Below are 14,448 nucleotides of genomic sequence, written 5' to 3'. Positions count from 1 at the left end.
TGCAGCATTTGGTCCTTCGTCTTCAATAATCATGTTATGGATGATGATACACGCCTTCATGATATCACTCATTGCGTTTATATCCCACCAACGAGATGAACCTCGGATAACTCCCCATCGAGCTTGCAGTACACCAAAGTTTGTTCAACATCTTTTCGTACCGACTCTTGTCTTTTGGCAAAGTATGCTTCTTTCGGGTCACATGTATTAGAAAAAGTTTTGATTAATGTACTCCGTGAAGCGTATATCCCATCAACAAGATAATAATCCGTATCATATTGTGTGCCATTAACTACATAATTAACCGGGGGACTCTCACCCATTAACAATTTATCAAAATCCGGTGAACGCTCAAGAACATTAATGACATTGCATGATCCAGGCATCCCAAAAAATGCATGCCATATATGGAGATATGACTATACAACTGCTTCTAGGATGATAGTTGGGGCTTTGACATGGCCAGTGTAGGTTCCATGTCATGCCACAAGACATTTACTCAATTCCCAATACATACAATCAATATTCCCTAATATTCCAGAAAATCTTGTGATTCATCAAGTGCTAGGAGTCTAGATATGTTGGATTCACTCGGATCCCTCAAGTATCTAGGTCCGAAGACATGGATGACTCCTATTACAAATTCTCGTAAGGATTCAGTGACAATAGACTTACCGATTCGACAATATTCGTCTTGTGAATCGGTCGAACTTCCATATGCAAGCATCCTCATTACAGATGTTATTTTTTGATGAGGTGACAATCCACTTTGACCCAATCCATCCATTCTTTCGGTAAATTTGGGGTTGTATTCCCCAACAACATTGAGAATACGTAAAAATAAATCACGATTCATCCTGTAGCGTGCGCGAAACATTGTATCATCATAAGTTCGAGTTCCATTGAAATAGTCTCTCATAATGGTTTCATGGCCGAGTTGTCTATTACGATCTATCGTTCGATGACCTGAAACAGAACCAACATGACGAGTACGTTTTCGTTTAGCATCTTTTTTCATTTGTTGTAACATTAAGAGATCATCATCTCTTTCTGCAGCCGATGCATCTTCGTCAACCATCATGTTGAATAAAAAAAACAGTTCTGCATTGTAAAAAAAATAAAGGGTATAGGAAGAAGGTTTGATAAGTTTGTAGAGAAAGAAGAAAATGAAATTGATTTGAGTTTGTAGAGAAAGAGAGTTGTATTTATAGAGAGAAAAAGTTGATAAAGAATTTGATATAGTGGTTGGAATAGTAGAAAAGAGATAAATTCAAATTTAAGAGCCCAAGAGAGTCTGTGGTTGGAGTTGAATTTCGGGAGTTGAACTGGTACCCTTAAATTTGAATGAAAAAGTGGTTTTAAGGCCCTAGGACAATCCCTGGTTGGACTTACTCTAACATCCATTATCCGTATGTGAGCTGCATCAAAAGAGACCCAAAAGTTCACCTCTATGCGTTTAACTCATGCGAAACTAATCAAGTGACTTGTGAGCCACTTGATCAAATTCAGGAGCAAATTCAAGAGTAAAAATATTAGGGATTATTCCTTGATTTGAGGCTTGAAGATCCTTCTTCTTTTCTCATGGTAGAGAAATTAGATCATATGATTAAAGAGAAAAGTGTAAATATTTTGTTTGAAGAATAAGAGACATCACCATCCACAAACCAAAACGATTTTGCTTCGTTTTTTATCTTCATCATATGAATCTTAGAATTTCGAAAGATTCAACAAGAAAAAAGATTCAACAAGAAAAAAAAAAAAATTAAAATTTCGAAAGATTCAACAAGAAAAAAGAATTAAAATTTGGAACAATAAACCCACTAGTGGTTTCTAGAGATACAAAAGACAAGGAAGTAGAAGGGAGATGATTTTGTTTTTGTTATGAAGGGAGAAGTAAAACACAAAAGGCCATAGAGAATGCATGAAAATCTCCCTCAAATAACTCATTTGAAATAGGCATGAGAAAATGCAACTTTTTTTTTTATGCAAGTAGAAAATGCAACTTAAAACACAAAAATGCTGTAACAGTCATAAAAAAAGAGAACTGTTACAATGCCTTTTTCAAAACATTTATTTTTTCCTCTTACCTATAGAGAAAAAAATAATCACAAAACCGAAAATACCATCTTTAATCTTTTTCTTTCCTTAATCCAAAACATAACATTGTCTACCACCCTTTTTACAAGTCTAAATAACTCTTTTCCTTCACAAACAACTAGTACCATATTTTATATACATTATATTTTTATTGAGTTTTTTTCACTACTACTCTGTCAAATGACCGACCAACCAACTCTCTCAACTTACACGTCCGAGGTTTTTAAAAAACCTCGGGCGACAAAATTCCCTACTCAGATTTGTTTTCTTTTTCATCTACAACAGGTTTATTAGAACTTCTACTTCCCTGTTTTTCCAACTGCATTTTCGTCATGTCCGGGACCGAAATAGTTTAAGCTTTTGATCCAACTCCTACATTGCTTTCGGATTTCTGTGCAGAATCAAGATTTGTGTTCTGTTTATTGCAGGGACTTTCTTCTATCGAACTCAATCTTGCTGCCGAATTACTTGGTCCTCCTGATTATCACATGAAAAATACAAAGAAATAGAGACATTTTCAGTTAGAACAATGCTTGGTTTCTAGACTCAATTTCAACTTGTTTCGCCAACTATGAACTATTCTGATATAGATGTTTGGTTTTATGCTCAAGGACTAGTTCTATCAACATGTCTTGAAAACAATCTAGATCACATCACTACTACCATCTAGACCTGTAACCAGCTAATGGCGAAGCATATTTAAGATCCATATATACCATTATACCATCTAGAGCAAAGTAGATGTGTCTTAAAACTACGTAAGGATGATACTCAATACGGATACTCGTGGATCTTAAATGCATATTTAACATCCATATACCATAATACTCGCTAAGCAAACTGTCGGGTATTTTCAGATACTCCTGTGCGAACTAAAATACTCAATACGCATTGTCGGGTATTTTCTATACTAGGGTGGGTGGGTGTGGTTGTCTGGGTATGGTGTGCCCTCCACAGGCAAATTCCGGAATCACCTACTCGTATTAGATAGCACTCGTACAAATGATTTAGGAAAAGCTAGTTTTTGTTGGTCTTTTAAAGGCAAGAATAGAAACTATTGTTACTCTAACAACGAAAAAATTTCTGAGGTGCTTACCTGATTTTCCCATGCCGGTCACTTCTTTCTCATACAAGCTCTTCTTCAGGAAGGTGGTTCCAGGAAAAATCATAAGGCTAATATTAGTCAATTGCTCTTTCTCATCATCTTCCATCACTTCAAAACCAAAACCAGCTGTCCATGTTTCCACCAAACTAGGAATTGCAGCCACTATCAACCTTTCGACCTTCAAGGATTTTAATAACTACAAACAAACAATTCAAACAAGAAATCAAGCAATGCCCGAACAGATTAAATCACCTAAAAGAACTACACGAAGTACAATATAGGAAGTTAACCGTTACAATATCACTAATCTAATCAAATTATACCCATATTTATATTGCTATGAGAGTAAAGCTCCTGGGGAACAAATATTTCGAAAAAGAGGCACATTCAGTGATGAACGCTAATAAAAATGGCCTTAAATACAGTTAGACAGAATCAATTAGGCATCAGAATATGCAATGAAACTACCTCTTCAACTGCAGTTAAGAGCCGCCTACACATTCCTTGGCGACGGTGGTCACTGCACGTCGCAATAAGAGGCATTTCTGCAAGTGTGACTCCATGAACCCTATGAAACGAAACAAGATTTCTTTTTACATACTTGAAATAAAATATGAGAAATAAAAGGAATTTAATTGGAATCATGCGCTATTGTGTTCCAAAGATCAGTAGTTCACTAACGTTGTTCTTAATGAATTATAGCAGCATAAGTTATTTAATAAATAGTACCTTATGGAAGCTACTGATATAATTTCATCCCCCTTCTCCAAGACAACGGTGTAAAAGCCTTCATAGTCTAGACGTCTGAACTCCGAGCTAAATATGAAGTAGAAAATGGTTAAATTTCAATTTGGTAGTAAAGAAGCTAACAATAAGAAAAAGAAACAAAGAAAGATATCTAACCTATAAAAATAAAGTATGACATTCTATACCCAAACTAATTTTTTAGGTCAAAATTACCCTGCAAGGTCGAAAGTGATGATGATATTGAAACCCTCCGACAAACTTAATTCCCAGCTATTCGGGGAAATGCAAGAACCAAATTGGGCAACCAAAAGAGGGACGAAAAACTAATTGTAGTGAAGGGATTCAAACATTTATGGCGAAGTAACACTATAATCAACACCATAATATTAATTTTGATTGGAAACAGTGCTATTTAGTGGAAATAATTATCGTCTTATCGAAGTACAGAAATTATGTAAATATTATGCTAGTATGGAAGAAACACTGAAATTGTTTTACTACAAGTCACACAGTAAATATACAAAATTTCTAGTTTAAGATATGCATTATTAGAATTCAGAAACGCGACAATTCATACTGTTTGTATGTTATGCTGATTCTGGAGGAATGAACCGAATCAGTGGGACGATAGAGAAAATGGTGAGTCCAGTAAGAGAACAAACAAAATATCGTATAGCCAATACAGAAATACTAATAACTTGTGGAAATTCTTACTGCCAGTTGTATAACACTTGTGGGATCATGTCTACTCCTGTCCTAGGGTCCACCATAGAAAGAAAGCATTCCTCCATGATAGTAAGAGCAACGGCTAATTTTGAGTTACATTCTGCCATTAGAGCAAATTTTTGCGCAGATCGAGCTTTTTGGTCACCTTGCATGCATCGAAGAAGGGTCCAGGAATATCCATCAGCCATAAGATTCGACATTCCCACACGAGAACGGAAACCTTTGAAAATCTGTAAGCAGACAATAAGTTATTTGTCGTAGAACAAATAGGAAATAGGATTACAGAATGATAGCTAGGTAAGTTACGACTGGTAATCACTTCCAAAAGGTTGTTAATCGTCACTTTCTTCACACCTCATCTCCAAGATAAAAATGCTTAGAGCATACAAAGAAAAATACTGTGCCCCTCAGACAAAAGATTCCACAAAAAACCGGCAAAACTACAGATGGCAAAGTCTAACCATATCCGGATAATAACAAGCAAAACTAAGAATCATATTATGAACAAACCTCCTGACAGTTTTCCCCACAAAACCAGTTATCACGAACCGCTTTACTGGCATCACTTTCTTTTATGCATGTACTGTGATCTGCCAAAAACAACAATCACGGTCACCATAAGATTTTTCGAAATAAATTACTTTCAGTTACCATTTGTTTTATCGTATTCCCATATTTACAGACATAAAATCAATCAGAACTACTAAGCAAAACACGTGATCATTTATGAAGAACAATTATTGCGCACGATGAACTCAATTCATAACATTAAGCAGTTGAAATCAATACATTAGTCCTCAGCCCCAATGTCTGTAAACTATCTCTCCCGGAAAAAAGTATATTGTGAATCTGAAGATTCTTTAAAAATCAAATACCATGAATAGATACTAATATTAATCAATCGTGGTTACTAGAATTCCCTACTTCATTTATCCTTCGACCACCGTATATGCTTTTCTGATTTTGTAGGCATACGGAATAATATTTCCCATATGAGCCTAGTTCACTTCTTCTATGATTTTAATGTATATGATATAATCTCAAGTCATCACTCGGAGGCATCTCGAGGAGCCATCGCTCAGACAGAATCACAGAGTTCATATCCTTACCAGATAAAGAGATCGTAGACATTAAATGGAAAAAACTTACATTTATGATCACATTGCGAGCATTTTAGCACAGCTGATGAACTTGCAGCTCCATTTTCACTGGCCACTTCCCCACAAACCTTACAAGTGCAACTCGCACAATACCAACTGCCTTCGGGAAGTTCCTGAAAGTAAAAGATAGGAATATAAGAATAAAAAGATTTTTCCCTGTATGGTTTCACCATTTATTAAGATAAATATCTCCCACCATAATTTTCGCTAAACTATCAGTTCATTTATTAGAATAACATATTCAACTAATCAACTCCAAACTACTTAATTTCGAATAGGAGCTCCTCATCGATAACACTCTATAAGAATAAAAAGAATTTTCCTTGTATGGTTTCACCATTTATCATAATTTTCGCTACACAAGATACAAATTTGGACGCTTTTAGGCATAAAAGAACTCAAAAATTACAAGTCCCGTCTTAAAATACCGTAACTAAAAGCTACTGTGAAATCTTAATGAAAGGGAAGGAGATGAGTTCATTGCAGATCTTGGAACGGGCCGGTCACCAACAACGAGATAGGACTTGGATTTGTAAGAAAGCGAGTTTTTTGATGAAATCATGTAATGAAGCTCTATAAGGAGATGAGATTGTACTGAGCTCCCAACTAGATGGATTCGGAAGGTAGAAATTCCATTAAAGGTAGAGTTTCTTTTGTTTGGCAAATCCAACAATTAGCAATCTACGTAGAAGAGAATCTTGCTGAACTGAACTTTTTATGCAGAGATGATAAGGGAACTGCTAACGTTTATTTCTTTATTGTGGGTTTGCTTGGAAGGTATGGAATTCTATTGTGATATCAAACAGGATAGCATGGACGGTTCCAGACGGGGTAACAATTACAGAGATAATTTGGGATATCATAACGTATTTGTTTTTGGAATACCTCGTACAATGATTTGGGATTTTTGGAACTTGGAAGGCTAGACATAAGGCAATTTTGAAAGAAGGCGGTTAGTTTTGGGATGGTGTCAACGCCAACATCAATTACTTTCTGGGCTTAGAGGAAGAATTAGATGAAGCCTCTCTTTGACGGAATTCTCATCGAGTTGGGAGGTGCCTAATACAACTTTGAGATGAGTCCTTTCGTGGTATGGCTTTCGTGGCCATTATATCTGTAGATTTTCGTTCATGAATATAAATTTTTTCTTTTCTTAAAAAAGGAGAAGAGGTATTACAAAGATTTAGAAATACAAATCCTAATCTAAAGGAAATTGAACTCTTAATCCTAATTAGAAATCTTGTTAATCAAGTGTTCCTAGTGATACTTTTCTGAAACAAACGATATCTGAAGTAAATAGAAACCTTGCATAACTTAAGACTTTCCAATCAAGGTGGATACCATCATGCTGAGGCATGGGGGCTCAGCCACGAGGTTTATACACGCCAATGGTGCATACTGCATACGTTGATTTACCTCTCTATAGTAATGAAATCAACAAGGAGACCTCATTGTTCTAAGTATATATGCATAGATATAAGCCCGGACAATTTGGTGAAACAACTATTGTTTGATATAGTGATCAAAATTTCGAAGTTATTATAAAGAAAAATTATGAAAACCTATACCTAAAATTGAAGGACATAAAATGATTACCACTTGTGAACATAGGGACTTGTATATGATATTTGGATATCTGGATATATTTGATGATCCGCCTCCCAAGTGGCCAACATATGTTCAAGAATTTGGTACAACACTGGAGGTAATGTTGACTCCTCTAACTTACAACCAAATTCAACTTTTCATGTACCATAAACCTTAAACTCATGTTTATCATGTGGTCTCAGAAAGCACATAACTAGTGAACTATACCAGAGAAGCGGCTTCACTAGTACTTGTACATTAAGACAGTTGACAGAATCATAAAACTACGATTGCATTAGGTAATATGATCAAGACATCACCAACGAAGGCTACAACTAAACTAGGATAGGAAGGTCAAGAGAGACATTGAGAGGATAAACAATATGATTATATATCTATTTAATGAGGGAGGAGGGTAACTTTTTCCCTCCTCCCAATGGCTGAGATTAATCTCCCAAGTTCATATTCAATGGTTGGGATTTAAGTTTTCAAATTTGGATGGCCCAAGAGAATCTGTATTCAGCAAAAGACGAACCTTTGCAGACAAGCACGCCTGATGAAAAGTAGAAGGGCAGTTATCGCAGCAAATCAGCTCACCACCATCGCCACAAAGTCCACATGTATCATCATTCTGATCTACATCGTCAACTTCCACCACTCGTTTTCCACCTTTTTTGGCCTTGTATTCTGCTGACCAAGCTTGAAGCTGACACACTGTCAATGGATTACCAGACTCCAAGAAAAGATTTAAATACGGCCTGTGAAGCTTGAATCCAGCATGCACCTTGAGTTCAGACACAGAAAGCACTTTGCTGCAGCACTTACAGATAATACCATCCTTAGTAACCCACCCCTCTTTAATTGCATCACCTTCCTTCTGACTCCGGTACTGAACCACATCACTAACACATATAACACCAGCATTAATTAACCAGCACAACACTGTCCTTCCTCCTGAAGAGGACCACTTCTTTTCAGTATAGTGCTTTCCACCTTTCCCTGGACTTCGTAAAAGCAACTTGCAACTACCCTTCTTATTCTTGAGCTTTGTTAGAGCTTTCGCCTCACTTGGTTTTAGGGCACACTGCTTGCTATTAGAGCTCAGATTTTTATTTACTATCATTGATGCAATCAAAAGATCATCATCATCATCAATCTGAGCTCCCCGCAATCTCTTCGGACCCTTTGATTTCTGAAATCCTGATTTTTTTGATCTACTGGTTTTTGTGCCAGTAGGAGAGTCCATAAAGCCATTCTTCACATATACAGGAGATTCATCAGTGTTGTCGACAGAACTTGCTCCATCAGGATTCTTTGTATCACGGGCTTCAAAACCACTACACTGAAGCTTACGTTTTCTTAATTTAGAACCTTTCTGGTGCTGGGAAGAACTAATAGTCAAAGAGCTCCCATGATTTCCTTCATTCCTACCATTAATTTCGAATGCTGTCTGACCATCCTTTGACTGAGGTGTTGACAGTACCAACTGCCTTCTTTTGTCATAAGGTTTAGTCGCTCTGATCTCTGATAAATTCTTACACTTTCTGGGCCTACCCCTCTTTTTTAGGCTAGGCTTTGCTGGCCCATATGTTTGCTCCATCTCAAAGCTTGAAGCTTGAGACCCTCTGCTATCCTCATCTTCAAGATCAGATTGTTCAAAGTTCCTTGACGCAGTTTCTTGTACAAATGAAGTCCCATTACCTACTTCTTTTGGAGTGTCCACGCTGCTCATCCCCACATTCAAGTCAAAATGACTTACATCGACCTGTTCAGTATACTGACTAGTTTCGTCTATAAGTTTATCTTGAGTTTTCTTTTGATTCAAATAATGTAGTTGATCCGCTTCAACTGTTGTGGAACCTTGGGTCGCTAAATCTTTTATCAAGAAGTCTCCACTATTAGAAAAGTTTGATTTTGCCGTAATAACATTTTCCTCTGTTAATGTTATATGTATGTTCTTAGGCTCACATGTGGAGTAGTTCTCCTCTATGCTCTTCAGACCAGAACAACTTCCTAGAAGTGTCACCTCTCCGTCATGCCTATATGATCCTCCAGTTGAGCAGTGAGCTTTTAATAATTCATTGTTAGACCCCTTTTGCCATTGCACGGGAAAACTTTCACTCTTACCTTTTTGGTTAGAAGTGTTTTCATTACTCTTATTAGTTGTCTCTGCTTTGTCAGAGAAGGAAGTAAAACGCCAGCAGGAATAATCCCAGTGTCCCGATAATTTGTACAAGTCCCCGGCTGGAACAAGATTCTCGTTTGAACTATTTAGCTGGTCGTCCGCTGAGCCTTGCAGTTTATCCAACATCTTCTCCACTCTCTCTCCATCAGATTTTGCATAATCATCACTACCACCTTTGGAAGCTTTCATACTCCTTGACCTGCTATCTTGCTGAGGGAGCAAATCCCGGGCCCTCTTCACTACTACATCTGCATTATTTGAAACAACAGGAACATCATGAAAACAAGTATCCACTTGCCTAAATGGGAAACCAGATTCACTACCAGTTAGCAAACTATGCTGAACGCTTCTTGTTTGGTCTGTAGTATTTGATTTGATTTCTTTACCTTTTCCCTCTACCAAAGAAGTAGACACATCTTTCATAGCTTTCGACAACCCTCCTTTTCTTTGTTCATTGACAAGGGAGAAACTTCCTTTGCTATTTTGTTCGTTCTGTAGATGACCATTGCCCTTGGGCAGCTGTACACCATCAGTTAAGTAGTTAATTTGATCCCCTTGTGGTCCCTCAAGCTGGTATCCAACCCCATCAACAAGTCCCGATGATAATACATCAGTTTCCTGATTCATTTCAACCACCACAGTTCTTGATGCTTTGGCAGGTATTCCCTTTCTTAGAGCACCAATTTGTTTATCAATGAAGAAAACAGTCACGAAAGGATCTATAAGACTCCAGTGATGAGCCAAAGCAAAAGAAGTTTCCATTTCCTGCAGCAAGCCATTCTCAATACCCAAAAGTGTATCGGATAAATCAGACCAGAGCTCTTCAACATTACGCCACTCCTTCCCATTTTCCTCCCGCACAGCTTTATATTTACCAACAAACAGACTCTCACCACATAACCTCCAAGCTTTATGAAATGCTGTGATAATTTTTCCGGCAGGTGACTTATAAACAGTGTTCAAAAGAGGGCTGTTGCTCTTTTTTCTCTTTTCAAGCCCCCAACCCTTACCCATAAGTACATTATTGATATGGCCACGGAGGCGAGGATACATATCACTGAAAGATTTATTTTTCCCAGTCATATTATTTAAATCTGAGTTTGCAACGAAGGATTCTTGAGATTTTTCTACCATGGCTAAATTAGGAATAGATGCATGAGCAACAGATGCACTTTCAATCAAGAGCTCCGGAGAATCACTAGCCAGAGAAGTCTGATATGTAATAGCTTTACTTTCTATAACTTCATTTCTTTCTCTTTCAAACGAACTTGGAAGTTTACGCTTCGAGGTTTCTCTCTCATCAAGATCAACTCTGCTGTCTTTGATCGATGGGCTATCCTGTTTGTTGTTCACTTCTCCAAGTCGCACGTGCAGGTAAGTACTACATACGACACCTTCACTAGATGATTCAACCAACGGGTACATTCTGATTGGATCAACTTCATTAAATATTACCATTTGAGTAGAAGGCTTTGCTCCAAGAGGCACACTATTATTTGGACTCAGAACGGAAAGTTCATTATTTGACAACTTCATTCCCTTAACAGAAGTTTCGACCTCATCCCTTTCGACACAAGCACCATAGCTTTCTTGAGTACACCCGAGTCCTACATTAACATTTTTCATATCCTCGGGGTTTTCTTTCTCATTACCGGAATCATCATTTGGAATACGAGAATCCTCTGTATATGAGTCCTTCGGGGAGAACTGAGTTGTCACCCCAGAATTTTCACTATTTGAACAGACCAAAGCATTTGTCGCTTTAAAGCCATCTGGTTCGGAATTGGTAGTTTTATTAACCGGGCATCTCTGAGTATCTTCTCCTGCAATTCCTCCATAGAAAACATCCATGAAAATCTGACGTTCTTCTTTTGACCCTTCAAAGTCATCTTCGCACAAATCCTCAATCTGCTTGCAAAACAACATCTTTACGAGCTCCTTTCAATCCCAATCAGTTACATGGCATTCTTAATATCCTACAAACAGAAATACGACAAAAACGAATATGTTAAAACCACGTACGAAATCTCGTAATGAGAAAATTCAGTTTGCAGCAAACTAGATTTGGTAAAAACGACAAAAAGGAACAAAGTCTGCTACAAAATGAAATCTGCAAATGGGAAACTCGGAACCTACAGATTCTATTGTCAAAATTTCTACGTAATGATTCATATAGCATTTCAACAATAGCATGCAAACCAACCTGGAGTTTCACTAATTATGTTTCAAAATCCGAAGTTTACAAGGAAACCCAGTTTCTCGAAATTCAATACGACAAAAAGGGCAGGATACAGGACCCAAATTTTGCAAAAATACACGTTCGGTTTCTCAAATCTTCCAAATTAATCAAAACAAAAAAGTAAAATAATAAAACCTTTGAACGTTGGGTTTCAAAATGGCAAAAACATTACTGAACTGGTAAGAGATATGAATGAAAGAGGGCAAAAACTCAACTAGGATGATCTTCAAATTAAAAAAAAAAACAGATAGAAACAGGATCCACATGACCAGAAATCAGAAGAGCAATTCATAAAATACATGCAATTCTTTAAATATGCAGAAATCTGTCAAAGCTCAAATATTTTTCATGATCAATTTAGCAAAACAAAATCATGAGAGAAATCAACACAAAAGGAAAACTAGAAGAAAGATAAACCTAGGGTAACATTTTACATGTTCATCATTTCATTTTGAACAGGATGAGAGTGAGGAGGAGATATAGATAAATGATCTTCAACAAAAAAGAGGATCCAGAGATAAAACACTGATTTAGGCGTTCAATTACCAAAATCTAGTAAAGCTGATACCTTTCCTCCATTAAAATCCACAGAAAAGCAAACCCATCAACAAAATCAAAAGGATAAGAAGAAATTAGGGAAAAGATCAAACCTTTGAAACCCAGTTTCAGCATCCACATTCCTGAATTACAGAGAAAATGAGAGAGATAAGAACTGAGAACGAAAATAAAACAAGGAAGAAGATAATATACCCAAGAGAAACAGGATCCAGAAATCTAACCTTCGATTCACAAATGCATGCATTCAATTTCCACCAAAATGTACCAATTTAACCAAAGCTGAAATCTTTCATCACCCAAAATCCCAAATTTATAACAAAATCAGATTCATTAAAGAGAAATCCAACCCCAAAAAAAAAGGTTGAAACTTTTAATAAATGAGTTTCACAACAACATTAATGAAATTAAGAAGAAAATGAAACGAAGATCAAAACACTCACCTTGGAAATGATGGGTTTTGTTCATAACAGTGAGAAATTTGAGTATTTGAAGAAGATAGGGTTAGGGTTTTTTTTTTTGGAGTTTCAATTGGTTTAGGAGCTTAGGAAGAAAGAAACAACTAGGGCAGAGAAGAAGAAGTATAAAGAAACGAGAAAAGACCCACATAAAAGTAGAGAGTGTTCTTTGGCTTCATCGCCCTCAGAAAAATACCCAAATCCTCCCCACTAAAATCTCAAAATGTTTGTTAAAGAAAAAAATTAAATTAGGGTCAAATTTTTGCTCGAGAGAATAAAAGATTAAATTTTGATAGAAAATGTTTTGTGGATTTTTGGATTTGATGAAAAACAATGAGACAAAACCCTCTCACTAGTACAATAACACACTATTATTACCTATCCTGTTCTTTTTCTCTCTCTATTATACTACATAATATCGTATTAGTTGTCTTAAAATCAGATAGTTCACTCGTCGAATTTCCTCATCTAATAAAAAGAGAGAAATCGTCGGAAAATTCTAGTAGTACATTTTGGATTTCGACTCACTTATTTGGTCACAAATTAAATTTTTTTTTTTGTAGTACATAGCTTCTCTCTCGTTCTTATGATGTTCAAATTAGGCATTTTTTATCCTAACGGTGATAGTCGATCGAAAAAGGTGACTGAAATCAGCTGAACGATAGGATTTTCCTATGCTAGAAGCAGTAGATGAGAAAACTCCGATCGTCTATGTCGAATTCCGACGAATTCCGGCCAATTTGTGATCCTTTTTCTTAGCAGACTATATTTTTTGTTATTTGTACATATACCTTCTCTCTCATTCCTCTGTTTCATGCATCACCCAGATTGGGTTCCCAAAGTTTTGACTGGTGGATCATCTTTGAATTTTGTTGGTGTGAATTTGATGCACCATTTCCTCTTAATATTTGTTATCCAAATTTCTTTGTGGTATTAAGTTTTCAATTTGATTTTCCATGCTCATTGATATTTCTATGAAAATTTGGTGTGTGGAGGAAAGTAGTTTCAAACATAAAGACTGGTTCAAAGACTCCATTAATCCGAAAAGGAAGATGAAATTTGAGAGGACAAATGAATCCATCAAGCGTTTTACGACGTACTTCAATACAAATTATATTTCAGGTGTTTCTGATTTCGTTTTTCGAGCATGCATTTTTAATCGACGAGGTGTTTCATGTTGTGATTTACTCCTTAGTGCATGTGTTAATTTCACGTGTAGTATTTTACCGCGCATTTTCAAATTTATACAGTTAGTTGAATACGAGTTTGAATTTCAGTTAATAACTAACATCTTCGCGGAGAAAATATTTGCGTATATTTTTTTTTATGTAAATTTAGTTAGTGTTCATCTAAGTTAATTTCCGCGTATTTTTAACGGTGTTGCATTAACTTTTAAGTTAGATTTTACTTAATTTGTCTGTATTTGGGGTTGTCTAAGTTTTCAATTATGTATGATTTTGAAAATTAGTTATTTACTATCACTCATGTTCATGTATACCTAAAAGTGGAAAAACTTGAAGGATTTGGGGTTGTCTGAGTTTTCAATTATGTATGATTTTGAAAATTAGTTATTAACTATCACTCATGTA

The 14,448-nt window shown here is 36.3% G+C and overlaps 2 protein-coding genes across 3 annotated transcripts; both read right to left on the bottom strand.

The window, feature by feature from the left end:
• Positions 1 to 529: 529 nt before the first annotated feature.
• On the bottom strand, positions 530 to 1,078 carry LOC147536455 (uncharacterized). The gene has a single exon (XM_086640356.1). The coding sequence runs from the start codon at positions 1,076 to 1,078 to the stop codon at positions 530 to 532; it is 549 nt and encodes a 182-aa protein (XP_086496482.1).
• A 1,042-nt stretch (positions 1,079 to 2,120) lies between these two features.
• On the bottom strand, positions 2,121 to 13,736 carry ROS4 (Acyl-CoA N-acyltransferase with RING/FYVE/PHD-type zinc finger protein). Of its 2 annotated transcripts, XM_086638995.1 has the most exons (12): positions 12,845 to 13,736; positions 12,626 to 12,690; positions 12,497 to 12,526; positions 9,994 to 11,583; positions 7,958 to 9,855; positions 5,825 to 5,948; positions 5,186 to 5,265; positions 4,664 to 4,905; positions 3,932 to 4,018; positions 3,671 to 3,770; positions 3,194 to 3,398; positions 2,121 to 2,574 (listed from the first exon to the last, which is right to left on the bottom strand). In XM_086638995.1, the coding sequence occupies exons 4-12, from the start codon at positions 11,531 to 11,533 to the stop codon at positions 2,450 to 2,452; spliced, it is 4,401 nt and encodes a 1,466-aa protein (XP_086495121.1). In that variant the 5' UTR covers positions 11,534 to 11,583; positions 12,497 to 12,526; positions 12,626 to 12,690; positions 12,845 to 13,736; the 3' UTR covers positions 2,121 to 2,449. The 2 variants fall into 2 exon arrangements, with proteins under 2 accessions (XP_086495121.1, XP_086495120.1); XM_086638994.1 differs by having other exon boundaries at positions 7,958 to 11,583.
• Between the last annotated feature and the right edge of the window lie 712 nt (positions 13,737 to 14,448).

This window comes from Eschscholzia californica, unplaced genomic scaffold (genome assembly GCF_041429995.1).
Source record: "Eschscholzia californica isolate CP2 unplaced genomic scaffold, dmEscCali1.0.p SCAF_5, whole genome shotgun sequence".
NCBI lineage: Eukaryota > Viridiplantae > Streptophyta > Magnoliopsida > Ranunculales > Papaveraceae > Eschscholzia > Eschscholzia californica.
The sequence above is the reverse complement of the archived record's forward strand: the minus strand, read 5'-3'. Positions and strand labels throughout refer to the sequence as shown.